This window comes from Periplaneta americana, chromosome 2, assembly GCF_040183065.1.
Source record: "Periplaneta americana isolate PAMFEO1 chromosome 2, P.americana_PAMFEO1_priV1, whole genome shotgun sequence".
Classification (NCBI taxonomy): Eukaryota; Metazoa; Arthropoda; class Insecta; order Blattodea; family Blattidae; genus Periplaneta; species Periplaneta americana.
In genome coordinates, this window is record NC_091118.1 from 9,627,727 (window position 1) to 9,651,835 (window position 24,109).

At 38.3% G+C, this 24,109-nt stretch overlaps 1 protein-coding gene across 11 annotated transcripts in view; it reads left to right on the top strand.

Annotated features, from left to right (window-relative positions):
- LOC138712887 (M protein, serotype 2.1-like) overlaps positions 1-24,109 on the top strand; it is a 63,430-nt gene that overhangs the window by 16,037 nt on the left and 23,284 nt on the right. For 6 of the 11 annotated variants that reach the window (XM_069844637.1, XM_069844639.1, XM_069844633.1 and 3 more), the window contains 6 exons: positions 2,448-2,721; positions 3,026-3,088; positions 3,453-3,527; positions 23,001-23,075; positions 23,294-23,365; positions 23,640-23,684. In XM_069844637.1, coding sequence (XP_069700738.1) covers positions 2,449-2,721; positions 3,026-3,088; positions 3,453-3,527; positions 23,001-23,075; positions 23,294-23,365; positions 23,640-23,684 — 603 coding nt within the window. In that variant the 5' untranslated portion in view covers position 2,448. Of the gene's footprint in view, positions 1-2,447; positions 2,722-3,025; positions 3,089-3,452; positions 3,528-17,067; positions 17,250-19,622; positions 19,885-23,000; positions 23,076-23,293; positions 23,366-23,639; positions 23,685-24,109 lie in introns of those variants that run through there. The other 5 variants (XM_069844643.1, XM_069844640.1, XM_069844657.1 and 2 more) reach the window with 5 other exon arrangements.

Here is a 24,109-nt window from a genome sequence, read left to right on the forward strand (position 1 = left end):
CAATGGGTAAACGCAAAACTGTGTTTGAATAATTATTTCTGCGTTGATTTCTCGGGGGGGGGGGGAACATCTAAGCTAGGGCTACACCAAAGAAGGCACATTTTTTATTTCATTACCTTATGTGAGATGTTTATATAGTGATTAAATACGTGGTTTTAGTTTGCAGCCACAAATAGGCTACTTTGAACATAAAATTCGTTTCATACATAGGCCTGTTTCCCTATTTATATCCTATTGTAATGCACTGTTTTAGCCCTCCTCCTCTCTTGTTATAGTTACTAATATAATATGCGAGGGGTCCAGGACGAATTACTAGGAAAGTGGTCATTTTTCATATTGTATCCTGGACCTCTTGAGTGTTACATTTGTAAGAAATAGGAGGGGGAAAACTAGAACAGTGCATTAGAATATATAAAGGTAATTTGCTAGGATACGTCGTTGCATATAGACCACTTTTACACTATACCTAACCTTAGTGTATACGACGTATACCAAAACATTAACCAAACCTAACGTAACCTGTCACAGATTAAGGAAAAGGTTAGGTTAGGTTAGGTTAGTGTTTTAGTATATCTTGCGAAAACAAATTTTAGGTTTAGTGTAAAAGTGGTCTACATGCAGCGACGTCTCCTAGCAAATTACCAATATAAGTTACAGGTAAGTGTCAACTATTTTTATGGTGAAAATATTTGTGGCTGCAAATTAAAACCACGTGTTTGTCACTATATACATCACACAGAAGCCAACGAAGAAAAGAAAAATTGTAACTTATTAGGTGTAACTTTCAAATGCTAAAAAAAAACGAATTCTATATAACGTCATGGAAAACAACGTAGACGTAGCAAATGGCGCCTACCGATATTTTATAGCTGGCTAATTTAAGTTGCCAATATTCCCAGATAAAACATATATTTTACTAACACATACTAAATAGAAAATGACATAAAATCACACTATTTCAATTTGCCGTCTCATTCTGCATTGCATTCGCAGCACTGCAGAATATAATTTCTTAAGTCTCTGTCTCTCTCTCTCTCTCTCTCTCTCTCTCTCTCTCTCTCTCTCTCTCTCTCTCTCTGCAGCCTGAGGTTTATTGTGCTTATCACTTCTATTCTGTGAATGATTGGGTAGCCGAATGGCTGTGCTCTTGCACAAGTACAGCATGCTGTATCATGAACAACCAGTCTATGTTATGGATTATGAAGATGATATGTGAATTACTAAGAATTGATTGTCCGCTGTTGCATTGCACAATTACCGTCAGTTTTGTGTTATTTAATTTCCAAGAGGAATATCCAATGAATCTAGAACATCGCACAATTCTTTGAAAAATTCTGATGAGTTACTGTGACTTGTTACAGTTTGTGGTAATGTTACTGACTGTGCTGATGATTACTTTTCAACTTCATTCTCGATAGCAAGTTTGCTATTTGTTGCTAAGATGAGGAGTGTGGAAATAAAACTCATCATGCAATGGAGAATATCGTTATCTGAACAGAATTTACAGAATCCTGGAAAGTCCTGATACTTTATGAAGTTTGTGGGCATTCTATTTGTAAAATAAGAAACAGGTGATTGATTTGTACAGTTTTCTCTCTCTAAATCCTTGGGACTGTTCAAGGAATCAAGCTTATCGTCTGTTCTTGAATTGCTCTTCCATGAAAAATATATTCCATCCTGCCCTAGCTGTAAATGAGGACGGCAAGTGAAGTACAAAATAAAATAAAATTCAATTATGTTAAATTTAAGTGAAAACAAAAATTGAAAGTAATATCAAAAGTCGCAAAAATGGCCAAGAATGTACTACCAAAATTGAAAAAAATTAGCCTAAAAACGAAACAGTCCAAAAGTGACGAAATTGATCTTAAAAACTGTGAGTCTTACAACTAGATATCAATCATTAGGATTTATGTACTTATCAACAAAGTCTGCAAATTCTTAGATTAAAAGTAAAATGTTACCAACGTCAGCCCGTGCTGATTATGGTATTGTTCTAACACTGCTGACAGTGCAACATGTGTAATGAGCAACTGTTGTTTTCCACGGACATGAAATTTGTTGCAACTCTCTATAATTATGTCAAGTTTGTACTGAATTGCAAATAAAGAAAATGAGTAGTAAATGTTAAAGTAACCTAGAAGCGATTCATCTAAAAGTGGAAATGTGTCTAATCTTCTCCCTTCCGTGATATTCTGAGGATAAACATTGGTATTTGTCAGTCAGTGAAGCTGTATTATTTTTCTAATCTAATATTTTGAGAACGAATTTTTACGGTATTGCTAACATATTTGAGCAACACGAATTACTTGATGGACAGATATAACTTTGAAAGCTGCATTGCACCCATTCATTACAGTTTCTGTAAGATCATTGGAGTACGTGTTAACGGAAGTGACTTTTGAATAGTATTTGTAGGTTTCACTGTTTTCTTGCTTTCTGGTGTGCAGGATGGCTAAACCGAATCCTATTCCCGACCTCAAGCAGCGTGTGAAGACCCTGGAGGGACAGGTTCGTCTGCTGCTTCCTCTAATAGAGGAGGTGAGGGTCCTCAAGGAGAGGTTGGACTCGCGGTCCCTGCATGGCCTGGAGGCAAGGAAGGAAGAGGAAAAAGTAGGGAGCAGCAACAACATTGAGGAGCTGAAGGAGGAATTGAAGCTGAGAGAGGGGGAATTAAGAGAAACACAGGCTGAACTGGAAAAGCTGAAAGAAGAATCGGAAAGGGTAAGAGATCCGCTGTTGCCATATTTACAGATACTGCTGAACAACTTATATTAGATCACAGTTAAGGTTTTATTCCACAGAACTATTTGCTACTACCAGACATTCAGAAAATGGGTGACGACGAAAATTGAAAAATATTTAAGACAAATTTGTAGCCATGTATATAATGCGAAAGATAGAATTAGAAATGTTGTGTTGTTTAGTGCAATACATTCAGTAGTTGGTTGTGAGTTATTCTGTTTCTCATCGTACTGCCACCTTACTGACTGAGCTACGTCTGAACCTGATTCCTTTGTGGTTACAGGAGAAAGTAGAGCTGAGGCAGAAATATGAAGGAGAGCACCAGTTGCGGCTCCAGCAGGAAAAAGTAAGTGATGAGCTGTTACCATGGTTACAGTAATTGGACAGTTAAGGGTACATTAAAGGCTGGAGCAGTAAGCACGAAAAACTTTAAAATAGGCAGACATGCAGACGCTAAGGTGTGTTCAAATAGGCACTTAATTGAATGATAAATATGAGTACTACATTATATATCACAATGTAGTGACAGTAATATTACTGGCAATATCTGAAAGCCTTTATCCAAACATTATATGTTGGTAGCTGTTGTGTCATTTCCTGATGCTGTATACCGGCCATCAGCTTGATTCCTTCATGAAACCTGTTGCTTCAAGTCAGACTATCTCCTAACCAGCTGAGCTTTCTCTAATCCAGAATTGTTTATATTACAGAGTTACCAGGATCAGCTGGGGAAGCTGAGACAAGAACTGGAGGCTGGGCGGGAGATGAGGCGCCAGCTGGAAGAAGTAAGTGTGAGCTGTTACCATGGTTACAGTTTGTACGTGTGTATTTATTTACACTGCAAGTGGGCAGCACCCAGTGGCAGTGGTATACACAATATAAACAATACACAATAAAATTACAATTTACAATACAATTATACAATACACAACACAATTATAGGGGAGAGGTGCCTTATTTGTACCATTTTACACATTTTATTTTTTCTAATTTTAACTGACAAATGTTGAATCATTTCAATAGCGACATCTTAATTCCTGGTATGTGGGGAGGATTTTCCTAAAAAGAAAAGTTTACTTCAAGTTAACATAAAGTCATGACGTTCAGTTTTCTAAATGTCTGCAATGCGTACAAATTAGGCAACTGGTTTCCTAAATTGTGCCACATACATCAGGGCATCAAAGTTCTTGCTGAGGATGGTGTGTCCATCAAGCAATAGCAATACTGGCCTTTCTTTGGGAGGATGGACGGAGGAAATGAATTGTTGCATTCATTTGACGAACAATTCAGAGTTGATGTAGCCAGTTTCTGAAACTGTAATAAAAATGACGTGTGGAGCACCAACAGACAGATCATATTCATGGGAGGAACATATTGACCAGATGCACTGGCACATCGTTGTATTCACTCCTTTTTCCGCTCGATATCACACCCACTTCTTTCTTGCCTTTCCTCGCTACGATTTTCTGTGTCTTCTTCTGCACTGTGGAGAAGCCACTTTCGTCCACATTGAAAATTCTCGTGGATGCCAATTTGTATCTTTCACTGTTTTCCAGCAGATCGAAGAATTCATAGACGCGTTCCTTGTTGTACTCTTTCGCTCGAGCCATGGATGTTGCCTCTGTCTGCCTACACAATTTGGGATGCCTCTTCAGATAGGCTGTGCATAATACCATTTCTTCAATGCTTGGTCCTTCTCACGATTGAAATTAAGTGGCAGTCCATTTCTCTGAGCTACATCAAAAGCAAGTTTCCTAACATCTGTTGGAGTTAATCCAAATATCATTTATTCAAACTTTAGAATGTGATTTTCAAGTTCATTTTCAATTTCTGCCGAAAACACTGCGGTTCTTCCAAACGATTTAACATCTCCAATAGCATTTACGTTTTTGTTTTTCGCATGTTTTAGTATTGTAGGCTTAGGCACATTGTACATTCGGGCACATTCATTTATTGCATGATCGCCATTCATATATGCAGCAACAGCAAGATTTTTGCCATTCTGGAATTAATGTAAAATGCAATTATAATTTGTTACAAAGGAAGAAACTTAAAAACGCCAGAACATGAAATGTGGAAATTATTCGATTAAATTCTAAATGCATAATTTATCGTGTTTATGCTATTTTGTCACTAATTTTTATTATTTGTAATGAACGTCTGACATGACTATTTTAAATTCAGAATTGAATGTGTTTTATTTCCTAAAATAAAAATTATAGTATTATATTCATATTAGAATGATTAGAAGTTAATAAATTATAATTGCTGACTTAAATTAGGTATATTTTTCTTCATACGTCACTATAATTTCATACTTACATTTATAATGAAAGTTCCCTATATTGTACCGGTACGTTATAGGAAACTGAAGCCGGTACAAAATACGCAACCTCGCCATGTTTTCTTTGTTAAATTCTTGCTGCTTAACGGTTCCTAACAGAAGTCAGTAACTTAATGACAGTTACAATATATAAATGTAGTTTTAAATAATATATAGCATTGTGGACTTCCACTTGGCTTTCGGAAGTAATTGTTGTAGCCAGGTAGCGCAGAAACTAGATTGAAACTACCTAAACCAAGTTTTCTCACTTCACAACCCACAGCCTTCGTCTCTCATAAAATGACATATTTGTAGATGTAGTTCACAATGTGTGACGTAGATGGCAACACTTATCAAGGAACTAATTTTCAAGACGATGGTACAATTTAGGCAACGGTACAAATTACGCAACTCTCCCCTACAATACTTAATACAGTTATAAGTTATACACAACACAATAAGAATGCTACTATACTACGTTGGCTTCTCTAACCGAGCCGTTATGTCTACCCATGCTTTCTGACCTAGATGTGCTCTATACAGTGACGTTATTCCACTTTTCCTACGTCTGTTCTCCAAAGTGTCCCATTTAAGTTCTTTTATCGTATCGTTTCTGTCCTCTCTTTTACCTTTAACCTTTACGAGGGATTTTACGAGCTCCATTCAGTCTTTGCTTTTTTTAGTAATGATAAAAGGAATATTAGTTATAATATTATTAGTATTATAAAATCATCGTCATCATCATCATCATCATAGTCATGTTTCTAGTCCAGTTATCAGCATCTGAGGTTCTTCTCAACCAGATTTGTTTTTAATTACAGAGTAAGGAGGAAGCACTGCGGGCTCTGCGAGAAGAACTGCAAGCGAAGGGGGAGGAACTGAAGGAAATGGCGGACGAACTGCAAGCGGAGCGCCAGAAGACAGCAGTAAGTGTGAGCTGTTGCCATGGTTACAGTTACTGAGCAATGATTGATACAAACTGTTACAACAGAGATTGCGACCAGCTGCACTTGGAGAGCAAACTTAATTTGAGTTTTCAGACTAGAACTGCCACTACCACCATTATTAGTACTGCCATTACTACTGTCACTATTACTGACATTCATGTTGTTATGGCTACTGTCAGTACTACTGACATTACTGTATTTATGGCTACTGTCACTACTACTGACATTACTGTATTTATGGCTACTGTCACTACTACTCACATTACTGTAGTTATTGCTACTGTCACTACTACTACCATCAGCTTCACTCAGCCTAGTGAACTGTCACCTAGCTGACTGAGCTTCCTCTGACCAGATTGTTTTGTCTGCTGCAGGAGCTCAGAGCTGCGGCTGAGGTCGGGCCCAACCTGCAGCAGAAGGACAGCCAAGGCAGGACTGAGCTACACCGGGCAGCGGAGCGGGGGGACACACACAGGGTGCAGCTGCTCCTGGATGCAGGCAGCCCGGTGAACGCCGAGGATCATTATGGCTGCACGCCCTTGCGGCTGGCTGCAGAGGAAGGCCGCCAGGATGCGTGCAGGGCGCTGCTGGCTGCCGGGGCGCGGCCGGATGTGAAGGGAGGACCATTTGGCTGCACTGCTCTGCATGTGGCTGCACTCAATGGGTACCCTGCAGTGTGTGAGCTGCTGCTGGCAGCTGGGGCGCGGCCCAACGAGCGTGATGATGCAGACCAGTGGACTGCACTGCACTGTGCAGCATGGGGTGGCCGCGCCCCAGTGGTGCAGCTGCTGTTGCAGCATGGCGCTGAGCGGGGGGCGAGGGATAAGCAGGGACGGACGGCCCTGGACCTGGCGTGTGAGAACAGGCGCACAGAAGTGGCGGCCATGCTGCAGGGCTGAGCAGGCGCAGTGCTGCCAACACGACAGCAATACCATTATACCACAGTAATCAGCGGGAATGTGTTGTGTTGGCATCACTGCTCTGCATGTAATGCTGTTACTTCATTGCTCTAGGCTGTCGTTACTCTCGTGTTGTGTGGCTTTGTTGTGGTTGGAGCTTGACACGCCACTGATACCTTGTGAATATTATTATTATTATTATTATTATTATTATTATCATTATTATTATTATTATTATTATTATTATTATTATTATTACTGTAATCAATAGTCGATTGTCTTTATGATTATTGTTCAAATTTCTGTGCTCAGTGTCCAAATAAAATATGTTAAAATTGTTTATGTTGGTATCACTGTTTGTCTAAAGCATACTGGATTGTTGTTATTCTGATACGCCACTGATCCATCAGCATCTCATCTGCACTATTTCAAGCACAGTAAGTATGTCGCCTCGTCCTGTCCGATGACCTTGATACGCCACTGACTGCCGTTACTGCTCCTGTTCCTCACACGCACATCAATACTGCGGCTAATTTTTATGCCTATATTTATTCGCAATATGAGAAGAAAACATTTCCGTTGGCATCACTGTTTCTACACGAACTCGACATCCTCCCCTACAAACTTGTATTAATTAAGTCCATAAAATACGCCACTGATAACTTCAAAGACTGACATGGAAAGAGGATAACTTATCTACTAGGCCTAACAAAGCCCTACCAGTAGTAAACGGCGTTTCCCTGTACATCCCTGTCTACGGAATCAAACATTTACATTTATAATACAGAACATTGAACACCCCTGAGATATTGTTGGCTATTCAGTGATCGTACATAGTTTACATAATTAACATCAGACGTAATTCAGCCTAATTATTGTTTCCATTCACCTCCACTGCCGACGTCAGTATGTGGTACGGACATCCGCTTCTTCCGTGTGTCCCCCTCCCCCCAACTTCCACTGTCAATCGGTGTAGTCCTGATTAACACGAGAATAAATCTGGGATTGAAAAATGACGGTTTTGAAGAAACTTTGTTCTGCAACAAGTTAGCCTGTTCGCAAAATATTAGGCCTATGTTAGACATGGCAACTTCCTATAGCCTACGTATGTTTTCGAGGTAAACTTCCAGTTTGCAATGTGGTACGCCTGTAACTTCTGTTCTATGATATCTCACTAAAGAGTTCCCTTACTTGCTATAATGCTATAAATCGTGTTGAACATGTTTATTATTTAAAAGATACTTATAAACAGAACAGACTACAGTCCGCCACTGCACAGCCCAACACACCGTCCTTCCACCAGCTCCTTCCAGTGGTTGTGGCTTCCTTATTTTCAGTCGTAGCGTACCACGTCTGCATAAGGCCACAAGCGGAGAGAGGAAGACGACGACCAACGAAAGATGTTCATATAAGAGGCTGGATTAAATCGGAAGGCCTACTTACTTACTTACTTACTTTCAAGGGCTTGCTTGTGCAATTTCGTGACGTTGGGTTTCCGCATAATCAGTATGAAGAATTCCGTTAAAAATTTAGGGAAACTGGTTCTGTAGAGAATAAAAGCAGCGACATCAGACAGCGTGTAGAGTACTTACAAATAGCTTTTAAACAACCCGGAGGTTCATTGCAGACCTCACATAAGCCCGCCATCAGTCCCTATCCTCAGCAATATTAATCCAGGCCTTATCATATCCCACCTGTCTCAAATCCAATTTTAATATTATCCTCCCTTCTAAGTCTCGTCCTCCCCAAAAGTCTTTCTCCCCCAGGCTCAGTTGTCCCACTAACTTGTACGCGTTTCAGTATTCGTGCATAGGCCATGGTACGTGCTACATGCTCTGCCCTGTCTAACGTCTGGATTTAATACTCCTAATTATTTTGTTTGAAGATTACAATGCACGTATTTCTGCTTTGCATACCTTTCTCTATTCTGCTGTAACTTTATCCCTCTTATCCCCAAATTTTTTCATAAGCCTTATTCTCAAACATACTTTAAAAAATCCTATCAGAATCACATATTTTTGTTTCTGAGACAAACAAAAATTCTTTTTCGTTCCTCGGTGTATAATCAAACGAGCAATTGTTATGCTGAACAGAAATGCTTCAGTCCTGCATTTCCTTTGCGGCTGGCCTGGTTGCTACGTGAAACCGTTTTCATGTGTCTGACAGTCAGCCCCGCATCCTGATCTAGTACCAACGTCATTCAGAGCGGAATTATTCAGGGCGCCTTAAAGTTAGATAACCCATCTTACGCATGTGAAGGCAGGATGTATCCTTGGAAGGCGGAGTTACGTTAGTCCAGGCCTATGTATGTTTAGTCAGCAGTTCGAAGGGACGTTTGATGCTTATGAGTGAAAGCAATAAAGCATCACTCATGAGGCAACTAAGTCAGGAGATGGTAGGTTATGGTGGACAGGACGATTATGCTGTGTCATGTGAAGTTTAAATCTGAACTTAACCGAAGTCCCAGACCATGAACGAAAACGGGAACAGTTCCCTGAAGAATTGGCTTTCAAAATGGAAAGTTGTTTAGATTTGTAAATATTGACTAGAAAAATATGATTTTTTTTACAAATTTTCAGACTTTTTTTTAAATAAAGTTCAACAATTTAGGACATAAGAAAATTGAATAAAGGTGAATCTACAACATGACAGTGTTAACTGAATTATGTGGTAAACATTTCACGCAGAAGTGCATAATGTGTTGAGGAAAAGGGCGTATAAACGATTAAAAAAATTGAAGAAATCGCGTTTAAACTAACATGTTATTAACAAAAATATACACGTAATATATAGCTTATTAAAAGCTGCTGTAAAACAGTAGTTGACTGTATTAATCGGTTTAATTTACGGCGGTTTACAATTGCTATGGTTACCTAGCGTCTGAATGAGATGAAGGTGATAATGCCAGCCAGATGCACGCCGAACGTTACCCAGCATTTCGTCGTTGATTTTATCAAACCTGCTATGTGACAGACACTACATAATTTTTCAGAAGAGAAAAAATTAATTAAAAATAACCAATGAGCCTACATAAGAATATGAAATAATTTGGTAGAAAACGTTGGTGACTATGCTGAACACAAATGCCATCATAAAGGTTCAGTGTAGTCCTATTGACATTTAATTAATTGTTTCTTCATCAAGGAAAATTATTTTCTGTACTGCCACATAGCAGGGTTCATAAAATCAGCGATCGTTTGTGCTTAGCGGATTGAAGAAAACGTGAGAAAGATCCTCAACCAGGTAACTTGTCTCATCCTGGATTTGAACTCGTGCCTGCTAGTTTCATTGTCACACATACTGTTACTTCACAGCGGTGGACAATATAAAAGCACTCTGGGCAAAGAAATTCACAAAATTCCGATCCCCGCGGAAAGTTGATATCAACCCAAAAAGCGGCAAGGATTTTACATTTTTCCTCCGCCAGCATTTGTACGGAAATACCTCCGGCTAGAAGGATCTGGATGGACGCAGACAATAACGGGTCCTTGATCCCTATCCATAACACCAAGGGTTCAACTCAACTCTCAGTGGATTAGCTTCGAAGACTCCGGAAATGTTCGGATATCCTTCAAAATTTGTCTGTAGACAATTGATAAAAATTAAATCAAGAAATAGCGACGGATTGTCCATATTATATCTGTCCCTTCTTCATAATGAAGTCTCCAATACGGTTGGCGCTCCAACCACCCATTAAGGCTACTCGAAAATGGGCACCATGACCCCAATGTTTTCTTAACCGTCAATATCTGGGAACCAGGCGTCGCAGTAAGGCGTTCTTGACACCCCTGGACGTACTGGGGGAAATAAATTCACAAGTCCGATCCAGGACTAAAGTTGATTTGTCAAAAAAATCAGGCATTTACGTAATAGTTTTCTGTGTAGGGGCAGTTCTTTGACTGCAAACCCAGCATTCTCCAATCTTTCCTATTTTCTGCCTTCCTCTTAGTCTCCGCATATGATCCATATATCTTGATGTCGTCTATCATCCGATATCTTCAGTTCCTTTTCACCCAGTGACCCAATGTTTCTAATATGTTACCTAAAGTTTTTAGTTATATTTCTATTTCTATTCTTTCATTTCTTACAAGATGTCTTCCATCATTTTTATCATGTAGGCTAGTAAGTCTTGTGTTTGCCATAAAGTGCCATCCTTGCTTAGGATGTTTCCATATTAAATCACTGGACACGCATACAAGCACTGTTATATTTTAATTACGAATTCAGTCATGTCTATGAAATAGACCTAGGGCCTACCGGCGGTGTAGATGTAATTTGTTTTGTGGGGAGGGGGGCATAATTTTGTCATGTAGTCCTACAATTTCCATAAAAAATTCGAATTATGGAAACAAATTAAATATATAGCAAGTCCTATTAGACTTTGGACGTAGATTATTTTGAAACATTATTTTAAATCAGTCATGCCGTTTAGCGCACGACGGTGCTTTCCCCTCTGTTCACCCCCTCCACGAAATGTGACGTAAGCAGGGGACCTGCCAGCAGTCGCGGACTATAGCCTGTCAATCACGTCGTGCATCATTGCACCTGGTATAATAACAACCTGTGGCGTTGCTTGAACATGTCCAGTGCTCTGTTTCGCGTCGAGTGGGAGGAAGAATTCATTTTTGAGCTTCATGAAGATAAACCATGTTTTTAATATGTTCTAAAACGTTGAATGTACTATCAAGGTACAATATCAACATAAATTTCAGGAGTAGCCATTACCAAGAATATGGTACTAGTCTGTCAGGTACACAATGGAAAAGAAAACTCCATGAACTAAACAAGACTTTCTATAGTAGCAAAACACGTGACCAGCAGGAAATTTCACCCGTCAATATTCTGCGTGCTAGCTATAGAGTTGCGAAACTGATAGCTGAAAACACCAAGCCCTTTTCAGATGGAGAATTCGCAAAAGGCTTATTTGAAACCGTAGCAGAGGAGATTTGTCCCATTATGATTAATTCATTTAAAATACTTAGCCTAGGAAGAACGATAGTATAGTGTCCAGAATAGCAGAAATCAACTCCGACATAGAAGACCAATTAAGATCTATGATAAAAGGTCTTACGTGGTACGCATTAGCCTTACACGAGTGCACTGATATTAAGCGTACAGCACAATTAGTTATATATTTTAGGTAGACAATGAATTAAATGTATTTGAAGAATTCCTGGATCTACTACTCATAAAGGGACACACGTCAGGTGAAGATATTTTTGAGGCACTGCACATGGTTGCTTGCAAGTATGAACAATCGTGGGAGAAATTGGTATCATTAACAACGGACGGAGCACCCTCTATGATAGGTCACTCTCGTGGATTATTTCTGAATGAAATAGGGATATCTAGAAATTCTGTCAAAATGGTACACTGTATTATTCACAGAGAAGCACTAGGTTCAAAATCAGCAAATTCAGCGAACGTAATGTCAGTAGTGGTAAAAGCTCTTAATTTAATTAAAGCTAATTCACTGCGGCATCGACAATTTCAAGAATATTTACACGACATATGTTGTGATTATGACGATTTAACTTACTACTCCCAAGTCCGGTGGCTAAGCAGGGGTCATATGCTTCATCGCTTCTACAATATTCGTGCGGAAGTAGACCCCTTCTTAAAGGGACACAATATTGCCATCCCCGAAATATCCGATAGCGAGTGGAGTTTGGATCTTGCCTTCTTAATGGATTTGTGTAATCATTTAATTCGGTTAAATAGAGCTCTACAAGGGAAAAACCGCTCCATCGTGGATATGGCAGATGCCAGTAGGTCCTTTATGGGTAAACTGAAGCTATGGTTGCATCAGCTGCAGAAGGCAGAATTACATCATCTTCAATCATTAGTAAACCAAAAGGTTAATTTATTACGAAATACCAACCTGTTCTGGAAATGATTTTTTCTGAGTTTGAAACCAGGTTTCATGACATCAATGAAATGAATGTGGAAATGATAATATTTGAAAATCCATTTGCAGTCAAACCAAAGAAGCTCCACTGAACTGTCAGCTAGAGATCATTGACATGCAGAATAATACACGGATACGAAGCAGTGGAAAACTAGGGATAGAATTATGGAGACTAATTGATAAATATTTGTATCCTAATCTGAAGAATCTCGCCTCTCGTATGTTAGACATGTTTGAAGAAACCCATGTTTGCGAGCAGTTCTTCTCAGTTATGAATAACAATAAGAACAACAGAAGATCGAGGATAAGTGATTCTAACCTAGTTGCAACATTGCGTGTACGTGTTAGTAAATTACAGCCCGATATTGACCGGCTCGCAGCTGCAAAGACCCCCATATCACCACCAGAGAAAACAGAATAATTGTATTGATATGCTATAGTCTTAATATTGTTGTATTACATTTACGTACTACAAATACACATAAAGTTTGTAAACATTATTACGATTCGTACATGACATTGAGTGTCCGCCACTGAAGCCATTCCTTGTAGCATAGCTTGTCAGATCAGAGCAGGTACGGTACCTGGGAAGTACTGGTGGGGGGAGCCTGGGCATTTCTATTTCCCCTTCATCGACACCACTGTTTTAAATGTTAGCCCCTAATTATTGTGAAGTTGTGTGATAAGTAATCCATTAGAAAATGCCCAACTCTGATAAAAAGGAAGTAAACGATAGGCTATGTTTTATATAGGCCTAAAGTTCTTTGGTCGCTACCGTTATGTTCTATGTTTTGTCTTTTTCCTTTGAAGAAATGTATGATCTTGGAAATTGTTACGCACTGAATATTAACAATACTTAGACTGATAAACAATGAACCAAAACCTGTACTATGAAACAGATTAGGGCTTAATTAAACTAACGCTAAACAAATAGATCAATGAACACATAAAACACGAAACAACACGTTCAGTGCTGACTTGAAACTGATTCTGATTCTAAATTCGTTGTTGTAATGTTTTGAAACAGACAAAAAGAGCATTCGTGTAGTGTGATTGTTACAATTGTTTCTATTTTATTAATTCAATTCGCTATAATCTTTCAGTATTTTTCACATTCTGTTGAACATATAAAATACCGGTGCTGGTAACCTGGAATAAGGGTATGACAGTTGGCTCCAACTCCTGAATGAAACTCCGAGAATACAATGAATAACAATAAACACAGAATTCAATTCTGCTATAATCTTTCAGTATTTTTCACATTGTGTTGAACGTATAAAATACCGGTGCTGGTAACCAGGAATAGCGTAGGCCAAACGAAAGTGCACCTCGAATTCTCAACATTTTCTCGTATTAAATGTAATAAAAAAATACATATCCGCGAATAAGTTCTAGATCTATTTAAATAATTATATATAGATGCTATAAATATTTTTTTGTAATTTTTATTTTATTCCATTGTTGTTAATTTTTAAAATACATCTCTGTGCATTTACTTTTCTAGGCCCTAGGGGCTAGATGGAACAACACCGAAATACGAGCTTTGCTCATAAGTAGACTTCGTGGAATTGCCACGAGAATTGTAAGGTTTACTACGCGCGCGGTATAGACTGTATGAGAAGGGGGCGTGCAACGGATGGAGTATGCCTCTGATGTAAACACTGAGCAGTATACTGCTGTTACGATAAAACCTGTATCCTGCATTCAAGAAATATAATGAATGATCATTGAAGTAAGAAATGTCTAAACATATAAATACACAATTATTTTGTAGTAAGATATATTAACTCTTAAAATTTAATGTAATATACTCACATCATCCTTGAATATGTGCATTGCAGTGAAGAGTTACGTACATTTTGAGCGACTGCAAAGTGAACCTCCTCCGATGGTCACTTAAACAGTTTTTGTATTGGGAAAATGTACATTCGACATCACACGATGTCATAGGTGCATATTTGAAGAACGGAAAGTCACTACTTTTTAGTACACCAACTTCAGACGTCTTGTCGTGACCTGATAGTACATCATTTATAATACGAAGTTGTGAATAGACAGAATTTATAGCAATAATGTTTCTCAACTTACATTTCACTTTTTCTGAAATTAGTGAATTTTTATTTTGGATAACGGTTTGTGATACTTCATCCACTATATTAAGGGCTTCTGAGAGTTGTAGTTTAGACGATTCTAACAGGGTGATGCTTTTGGACACGATTTTAAAATCAGAATCAATGAACAGATTATCTTCCAATAGCTCTTCAGAAGGCAATGATTTTACAGCTGCAACAGCGGAACTGTCTGTGCTATCCAATTCATCAATTACCTCCATTATTTTGCCGTAATGTTCTGCATAATAATTAACAGCATCCAACCACGTTTTCCAACGGGTCAAGACTGGCTGCGGGGGTAAGGGTATTCCAGGGGTAATTGTTTGGAACAGCAACACTCTCACTGTAGCTTGTTTGATTGAATTCTTGTCTGCACTGAACAAATGTTAAGCTTTGACTATTCCAACCACGGTAATAAAAAATCAAGTTCTTACATAGGTACACATTAGCTGTAGCTGCTCTATTTGGACCGGTCACATCTCTTAACATGAACTGCTTATACTACGAGACCGGGCGGTCGCTCACCTCCTCTATACTACCGTACATCGGCAACCTGATTGCATGCTGCGTGTGGCAATGCAACGAATTCTACTCATAAGTCTTCCAGTGATCCTAATTGTTTATGTTCCTTATAATTCAGTATATAAAGGCGTACATATCTGTTGTATATACAAAATAACAAATGCTTATATTCACAGTCGAAATTCAGCGCCGCCTGGCATATCCTACAATAATGTAGTCTGCAGCCCTGTATCTAGAACAGGGTTCTGTCACGTGCTGTAATCTACGACAGGGGAGCACAGCTTTACTTGCCTCCCGATGAAGCCATGCTGCGGATTCCATAGCACTTAAAATTCGTCGTCTTCGGCGGGGTTCGAACCCGCATCCTGCTTGTAGCACAGTGACGACGTTCCAGTGTTATTATCTGCAATAAAAGTAACATAGTCCGCCATATTGTTTATTTTCCACGTGTAAGTCTGGCGTTGGGCTGCGGAGGAGTCCTCGTATATTCTAGAATGCCATGTCGGCCAAATTGCGCATTTTATCCCTCTGCACTGCATCAGCGTGCGGGATGAGTTGCTCATTTGTCTTGTTTCTGTGCGGGCTGGGGAGTTTCTATATCCCTGGATGGGAGTCGAATGTGGAAATTTTAGCTGAGGCAGATATAGTTGTGTTTTATATTATTACTACAACTTGTTTATAGCCTATGTGAGATGTAAAAGGGAATTGAATACATGTATTTAACATGAATAATAAATAAAAATAAGGCCTACATCTTTGAAACTCTTTCCTATTGTATGTTCGTTAGGAGAAAGCAGGGGAAGGGGTGCAATAAGAGAGTATGCTACCGAAGCAGTGGTTGTTGTTACACAACTAGACACGCGACTAAGGAAGCAGCGTTGCAACATCTAATAGATTACGTCAGTTAAACGTCCACTTACGGCGGTCTCTGTTGTCCACGTTCACTGGCGGGTTAATAATAATAATAATAATAATAATAATAATAATAATAATAATAGGGCCTAATAATAATAATAATAATAATAATACAGCCGTGAGACGATCTTTCAACGTTGAAAACTCTGTAGTCATAAATCGTCTCCCAAAATCCTACCTGTAGTTGCAGTCATTTCCAAATGTATGGGAATCTATCTCTGTGAATTAAATTATAAAATATTAGTGTTAAACGACGGAATGTAGATTAGTTACGGAAACATGTATGAATCGTCTGAGGGGGAACGATCTGATCTGAGTTTGTATCTCTGAGTTATGGTGTGGGTTTGACCATTGTTGTTGTTGACATCGAATTCCATATCTGCAATACACATAATTTCCTGGCATTCGCTCTGGACACGATAACAAGTTCTTGACTTGTGGTACCAGTCACGTGATTTATCTCTACTGATATCTTATTAATATTTATTTTAAAATGAAGGTCATTACGTTATCTTAGCGTTACATTGCAACTTTATTTAATAATAACATTAATCATAATAATAATCCTTTCTCCTATTTGCTGTGTTCAAACGCCACTTGTATGATCCACTCTTCCTTGCTTGTGTAAGCTGTCTGACAGCTTTATCTGGCTGTTTGTTAACCGGTAGATAAGGAACTATATAACTCCTCAGAAGCAGGGCTGCATCACTACTCATTCTCGATTTCAACCAAGTGGTTTTTGGTTCGAACTTCTTCACTTTTCTCGCCGTGTACAAAGTCTGTGGACGATTGTGTTCGGAATTGACCAGAACTCCGTCACTGTTGGTAGCACCGTTCTTCGTTTCGCTCAGTGTTAACATAACTTCATTTTCAATTCACAAGGTAAGTTCTGGCTGTGTAACAACAGCTTCTTCTTCTTCTTCTTCTTCATATAGGCTAACAACAGTGTGGAACTGACAAAGAATGGCGGCTGGAATTCCTGCTTCTCCCATTTCTCCAGCTCCGAAAATAGAAGCACCAAGTCACAAAGCCACTCTCGATCTCTAAGCAGGACGCTTCGGAAGCATAAAATATTTCAGCTCCGAGAATGTATTTTCCTTTTAATTTCAGTTACCATGGAAACACTGAGCTGTGGACTAAACCTTCTACATATTCATACATTTATTCCTCCAAACATACTCTACATTCCCGCTATTTGAGCAGTTGAAGAATGACGTCACGGAAGGTAGATGCTAATCGGCTCACTGTATCAGCCGTCTGTTGTGTGTTAATAACCGGCCTGCCTCGGAGTCGAACCCGGTGTGCAGAGAAGGAACCCCTCCGAACATTGCCCCCTCCACCAACGCTGTGTACAGGGAAATGTGTCAGAGGCTGGGCTGCTGGAGGTCGATTAATCAAGATTAAATCTAGCATATTTAGAGTGACGCTTGTCCATAAATATTGAAGAAATGTTTATAGTCTGAAATATTGCATACTTTGTGTAACTGTTTGGCAAAAATCTATTTATTTAGTTAAATATTTGCCTCCATGTCATACGAAAATGAAGCTCATATGAAACCATTTAATGGAAAATTTCATATCCTGAATGCTTTCAAAATTCAATATTGTCCTATTATTTGACTAATTCTGGATCAAAAAAATTCAAGAATCCCTCGAGTTTGGAAAAGCATTTCTTAATTTGTTATAACATTTGCAAGACAAATAAGTTCTTAGTCTATGATTGCCACCAAACCAAAAGTGAAAAATTGAAAATGGTGACAGCTTTTGAATATAGAGTTCAGATTTGAGAAGATATATTCTCTAGCGCAGACACATTTATAACATTAATAGTTTTTTTTTAATTTATAATTACTAGCAATTTTTTATTTTCATTTTTAACGTTTTTTTGTCTTTATGTTTCTAAATGTATTTAATAAGACATTTTTGTTTTATTTCGTAAATCTTTTCACGACCCCCTCAGCTCTTTACACGACCCACAGTGTGTCACGACCCCCACTTTGATAACCAGTGTGTGTAGTTTTTAGTGTAACTATGCAAGTAATTGTATGTCTGTAAAGAGTTATTTTTTCAGTTTGCATAGCAAGATAAGAAATTAAATGTTTTGCGGAATCCTGTTAACAAATGCAAGTTAATTGAAGCTAAGGAACGGGCATATTTTAAATATTGTTGTACTCAATCTTGAGGCCTTACTCATATTTGTAGCATATAATAATTAAATAGACAAGTTGGAACCTCATACGTTACACCATAAGACATCAGCCATGTGTTAACTAAGCCAGGAGATAATGGGGTAGGTTGTCCAGTTCATTTCCCCTCCATTGCATACATCGCTGACTAGCTACATATTACACTAGTCAGACTTCAGATGCATACAAACAATTGTTCTTCCTCTGACACATATCGTCAAGTGAGATGTACCGCCTGATAATAGATGCAGCCTACATATCAGCCAGAACCTCAATCAGAGGTGGTAGTTAAATATATCGTTTTATATTATTTAATATAAACTACTTCATCAACGAATCCCGGCTTCACACCACAAAAAATTGCTCTAAATTGATCATGACCAAGTCTCCAGTATTTTTCTGATCAGAAATTGTTCGCCCTATTTTTCTAACATAAATATTAGCCTACTTAAGGTCGATATGCAATAATGCATTTCGTATTCTCTTCAATTTTTTATAAACGTTTTAAATTGATCGGCAAGGAAGCATAACTTAACAGAATAGTTCTTTTTTTAGTCACCTAGCGTGTTTATGTCACGATGAGTTGGCAATGCTGTCATTAAATCGTGTTGTAGGACGATGTTATGTTTGTGAGAAAACAGTAGGCCATATCTGCTCCGAACGTAAGAAAAATTGTTCAGTATTTGTAAGGTAGTCAATAAACATCATTAAATATAGGCCTGCGAAATAAGAATTTAGATCTGTTTGTGACTATCCACCTATGCATGGGAAGGAAGCTAACCTAGCCATGTCACCGTGATATTCTGAAACTAATAGGCTAAAGTACCTAGGCATGCAGATGAGTACAAGTTGTGCACAGCTGAAGCTGTATTTGAGCGAAGGCAAGCTCTTGCAAGGAAGCTGCGTCCTTCACAGCCACAATCCAACTCATTCTTTGCACATTCATTGCATCCTGAAGCGAATATGAACTAGGGTTACGTTTCACTGCAAGGTCACAAGAGAATACAAATTATATTTAAGGATAATTAATGGTTGTTATGGAGTCGTATTTTTTGCTTGGGCTGTGCAGGATGACAAATATTGTTTCAATTGCTGAGCTGAAGGATCTAGTCAAGACGCTGGAGGAGGAAGTCCTGCCACTCGTTGAGGAGGTGAAGAACCTCAATGAGGTGCAGGACGGGATATCCTCAATCGACTTGGAAGCAGGGAAGGAGGACAAAGGAGCGGAGAAGAACAAGGAATCTGAGGGGATGGGAGTTGTGAACACGAAGGAGAAGGAACTGCTAGGCAAACAGGAAGAACTCATAAAACTGCACAAACAATTAGAAAAGGTAAGAGATCGTCAGTTGTCTGTAGTTACCATAGCTACAGCTAGAGGAACGTAAATTAATGACGATTATTTTTTGAGCAGTGGTTAAGGTTTCTTTTGACATATTTTTTACGCAGACTATATTCCATTCAGAGAGTGAGTGACCTGAAAGCTGAAGAGAAGGCAAGACCATATCTGTAGCCATTGAATCTTCTAAATCCTCCCACACCACACACGGGACTGATGCCTGATTCGATTTGCGTTATTTCGTGTTCGAATGAAAGTGAGAGATGAAATAAATTTACTAATATACACGCGATTCATTATTAAGTATCAATTCTGTGGTGTTTGGGTAAAGGGACATAAGTCATAAAAATGAGTTCGGAGATAAATGAAAATTAAACTTGGAACGCTTATTACAAATAATTTCCTACACAAATAAAACACATCAACTGCTAGTATTCTTTGATTTTTTCCACATCCACTTGTATAATTTAACTTGTGTGTTCATCTGGGGAACAAAATTCCACCTGGACAAAAAGTGACTTAGGCCTGTACCCCTTTACCCGAAAGCCACAGAATTATTCCATAAAGCTGATCTACTTATTTTTATTACTTATATGAGGCGTGTAGTTGCAAAACCAGATACATCACATTTTTTCGAAAATGAGTTAATGTTATATTTCATATCTTCATAATCTAGGTCAGGAAGCATGGGTAGACATAACGGCTCGGTTAGAAAAGCCAACGTACTATGGTAGGAACGATCATGATTTTAAAATCAAATGTAGGAAACAGAAAACGGATGTAGGTAAATTCTCATTTTTAAATAGAACTATAAATGATTGGAATGACCTACCTGCAGCGGTCTTTGAGGGCTGTCCTTCCTTAAGGAGATTCAAGAATAACTTAAAAAGTTGTGTATAAAGTGCAAATTAAAATTAACGTGACATTTAATATTTAATTTTTTAAGGTGACATGTATTTATTTAGCCTGACGAATTACTTCCTTGGTTTGAATTGTAAATTATTTAAAAATGGCGTGTAAGAGGGCCTTAGATTAGAAATGATTACCAGATGTAGTTCTGTTTATAAGTATGCATAAGGGTGTAATTATTTGTCTTATTTGAACTGTTGTATCAGTGAAGTGAGGTGAGTCAGTGAAGTTATGGTTTTACAGTGCAGTGAATAGTTCCGATCAGTGATAATTTATAGCGTCAATGAAATGTGTTCTATAGTGTCAGTGAAATGTGTTATAGGGCGTCAGTGAAATTTGTCCTTAAAGTGTCAGTGAAATGCGTCATAGTGCCACTACAGTGAGTGAGATGAGAGTAAAGTGAAAGACTATTGAAACTTATGTAGGGCCTATACATATGTAGGTTGTATTGTAAAATTAGGTTATTTTATGTTTTATTATTAATTGTAATTATTGTGTTAAACTGTATTGTGTATTTTTATTGTATTGTGTATATAATTGTAATGTGTATTGTATAATTGTATTGTGTATTGTTTATATTGTGTGTATCACTGCCACCGGGTGCTTGCCCACTTGCAGTGTAAATAAATACATAAAAATAAATACATACATAATGATTCTACAACTGCTATAGCACTGTAATGCTCCAAAGCCAGATACATCACATGGATTTGTATGATCAAAGAATAGTATTGGTTGCAAATCCTTGGTTCCTTGCAAACGTTTTTCCTTCATACTGAAAAATTATGTTTTAGTGATATATCTGATTTTGCAACTAAACGCTTCATATGAGTTGATCGTTTTCTGTATTTCTCAAAATAATATTTATATATCATGATAATTTTCATTGGTCTAATTAACGTCAACATAGATGGCAATGGGTCTACTAAAAAAATTTTCGTCGTGCACATCCACGCTATACTTTAAATTGGCTTGGAGTGATTTATTAATGAATGTATTCAAGACTAATTTAGGAATATATTAGACGAATTTTTCTCGCACTGAAAACGGATGCTCCCTGGACCAAATCATCCCATTTAATTATCTAAATACAATAGCATTTAAAAACATTTTAAAAGATTTATTCTTGCTCCTTGGTCAAAAATGATCCCGTTCTAATTATTTCAATGCAATTGGAACTAAGAAACGTATTAAAATAATTAATCTTGCACCAAATTCCGATGCGCCCTGGACCAAGTGATGATATTTTAATAACTTCGTAGATTTTTATGTTATTTTATGAAGTTGTTATGACTGATATCCCCGTTAACTGCTTCTTATTTATAATAGTAGGCCATCATACAAGGACTCGCGGTCAAAGGGATGAAGGTCAGTGTTTTGGATGGCCCACAAGCCACGAGTCGTGCTAAAGATGTTGCTTTGCTAATTATTCAGTATGCAGTGTTGTGTACTATATGGAACTCTTACTTAATAAATTCGGCCATATAACTTTGGCAATGCTCACATCGTGTCTCGCAAATTGAAAGGACAGGGACCTCTCAAATTGCAGATTAGATTTCACATGCTTTGTCATCGAACAACAGATGACGGCGTCTTGCATCCTAACGGCAAACACCAGCCAACTCCTCCTCGCCCCGTTCCGTGATCAATTGATCAATCTCAGCCCCCCCCCCTCGCGTATGTGGTACCGGTACCTAAGAAGTTACGTCCAATTTCGGCTTCCCCTTCAAAATTTTCTAGAGCTCCTTCAGGGGAGCAGCGTAACCCGGAGTGAGACTAGTGGCCAACAGGCTTGGAGCTCACATATTTAGTTTTGTACAGCCCCCAACCCCTTGCAAGGACGCGTTTTGCGTACCTTTTAAATTTTCCTCCCAATTCTCCTTCGATTTTTCGATTCGACATAGTGTCTCTCTTCTTTTACAGAGTGGCGTGTTAAAATGTTGAGTTTATTTTCAAAGATATAAGTACTTTTTTCCCGTATGCATGTGGTATGGGAAGGTATCGATGTTTCATCCATACTTTCAAAAGTTCAAAGTCCACCCACGGTGCATTTTTTATACAGGTCACACTCATTTTATAGTGGTTTTCTTTTCATTTGTTTATTGTGTGTGTTATTCCGTATTAGTTCATAATCAGACACTTCTTTCTGTCAAACTTTAACCTAGCTGAGTGACAGCTAGTCTGAACCTGTCTTTATTACAGTTACAGGACGAAGAACTGAAGCAGCTGAGACTGGAACACGAGGAGGAGAAAAGGTTTTTGCTCCAGGAGGAAGAAGTAAGTGATGAGCTGTTACCATGGTTACACTTATCAGAGGCATTCCTGAGCTCTATTCATTCAATGGGTAGTTGTGGTTGTGGTGTTGGTGCTTTTAACAATGCATAATGATCAGCATCATCATTATGATTGTTGTCACTTTGCCTTCATGAAATCTTGTGCTTCTACTCAAACTATCACCACGCTGAGCTTCCGCTGAAATAATTTTCTTGTTACAGTTTAAAGACAGAAAGATAGAAAGACTGGAAAATGATTTGATAGAGTACGAGTACCGGCTGCAACAGAAAATAGTAAGTATTGAACAGTTGCCATGGTTACATTTACTAGAGCGATTCCTTGAAATTCAGTCACTAATTAAATTACATAGTTAAGTACAATTAGTTTAATATGTGACAGAGGTGATCTTATTTGAAATACTGTATAGGCTACCATATCATCATTTTTACCAAAGTCACCATCAGCATCTGTATGGTAATCATCATTGTTACCTGGTTTCTTTTTACAATCTTATGCTTGTAGACAATGTAACTTAACTTCCTCTGAACCAATTCATCTTGATTACAGTGTATAGAGGAAGATGTGGAAAATCTCAGAGAAGAACTGGAAACGGTAAGTGACAAGCTGTTACCATGGTTACAGTTAAGAGAGTGTTTGTGTTGATTTCTTTCACTCACTGAGCACACAGTTTTTCGTGCCAAGTAGATGAACTCTAAGTTCATTTTCCGATCATTATTTCCATAATCGTCGTTGTAGTAGTTTTCCCTGTGAGCCTTTTGAATCAATGAGGAAGAAAATGAGGGGGAAAAGCTGAAAGGAACAAGAGTGCTGATCCTTTCTTTTAGCAGTTGTAGCAGAATGTTTGCAGATTTGAGGCGTTCAGAGCTAAAGTGGATCAGATCCATGAGACATAGTTTTGAGATAATAGGACTTAAAGTTAACTTGCTCTAGTGGATTATCTAATTTCACTAGTAATAATTTTATTGCTCCATTCTCAAATTCTAGATTTATAAAATACTAGTCGTACCCGTGCGCTC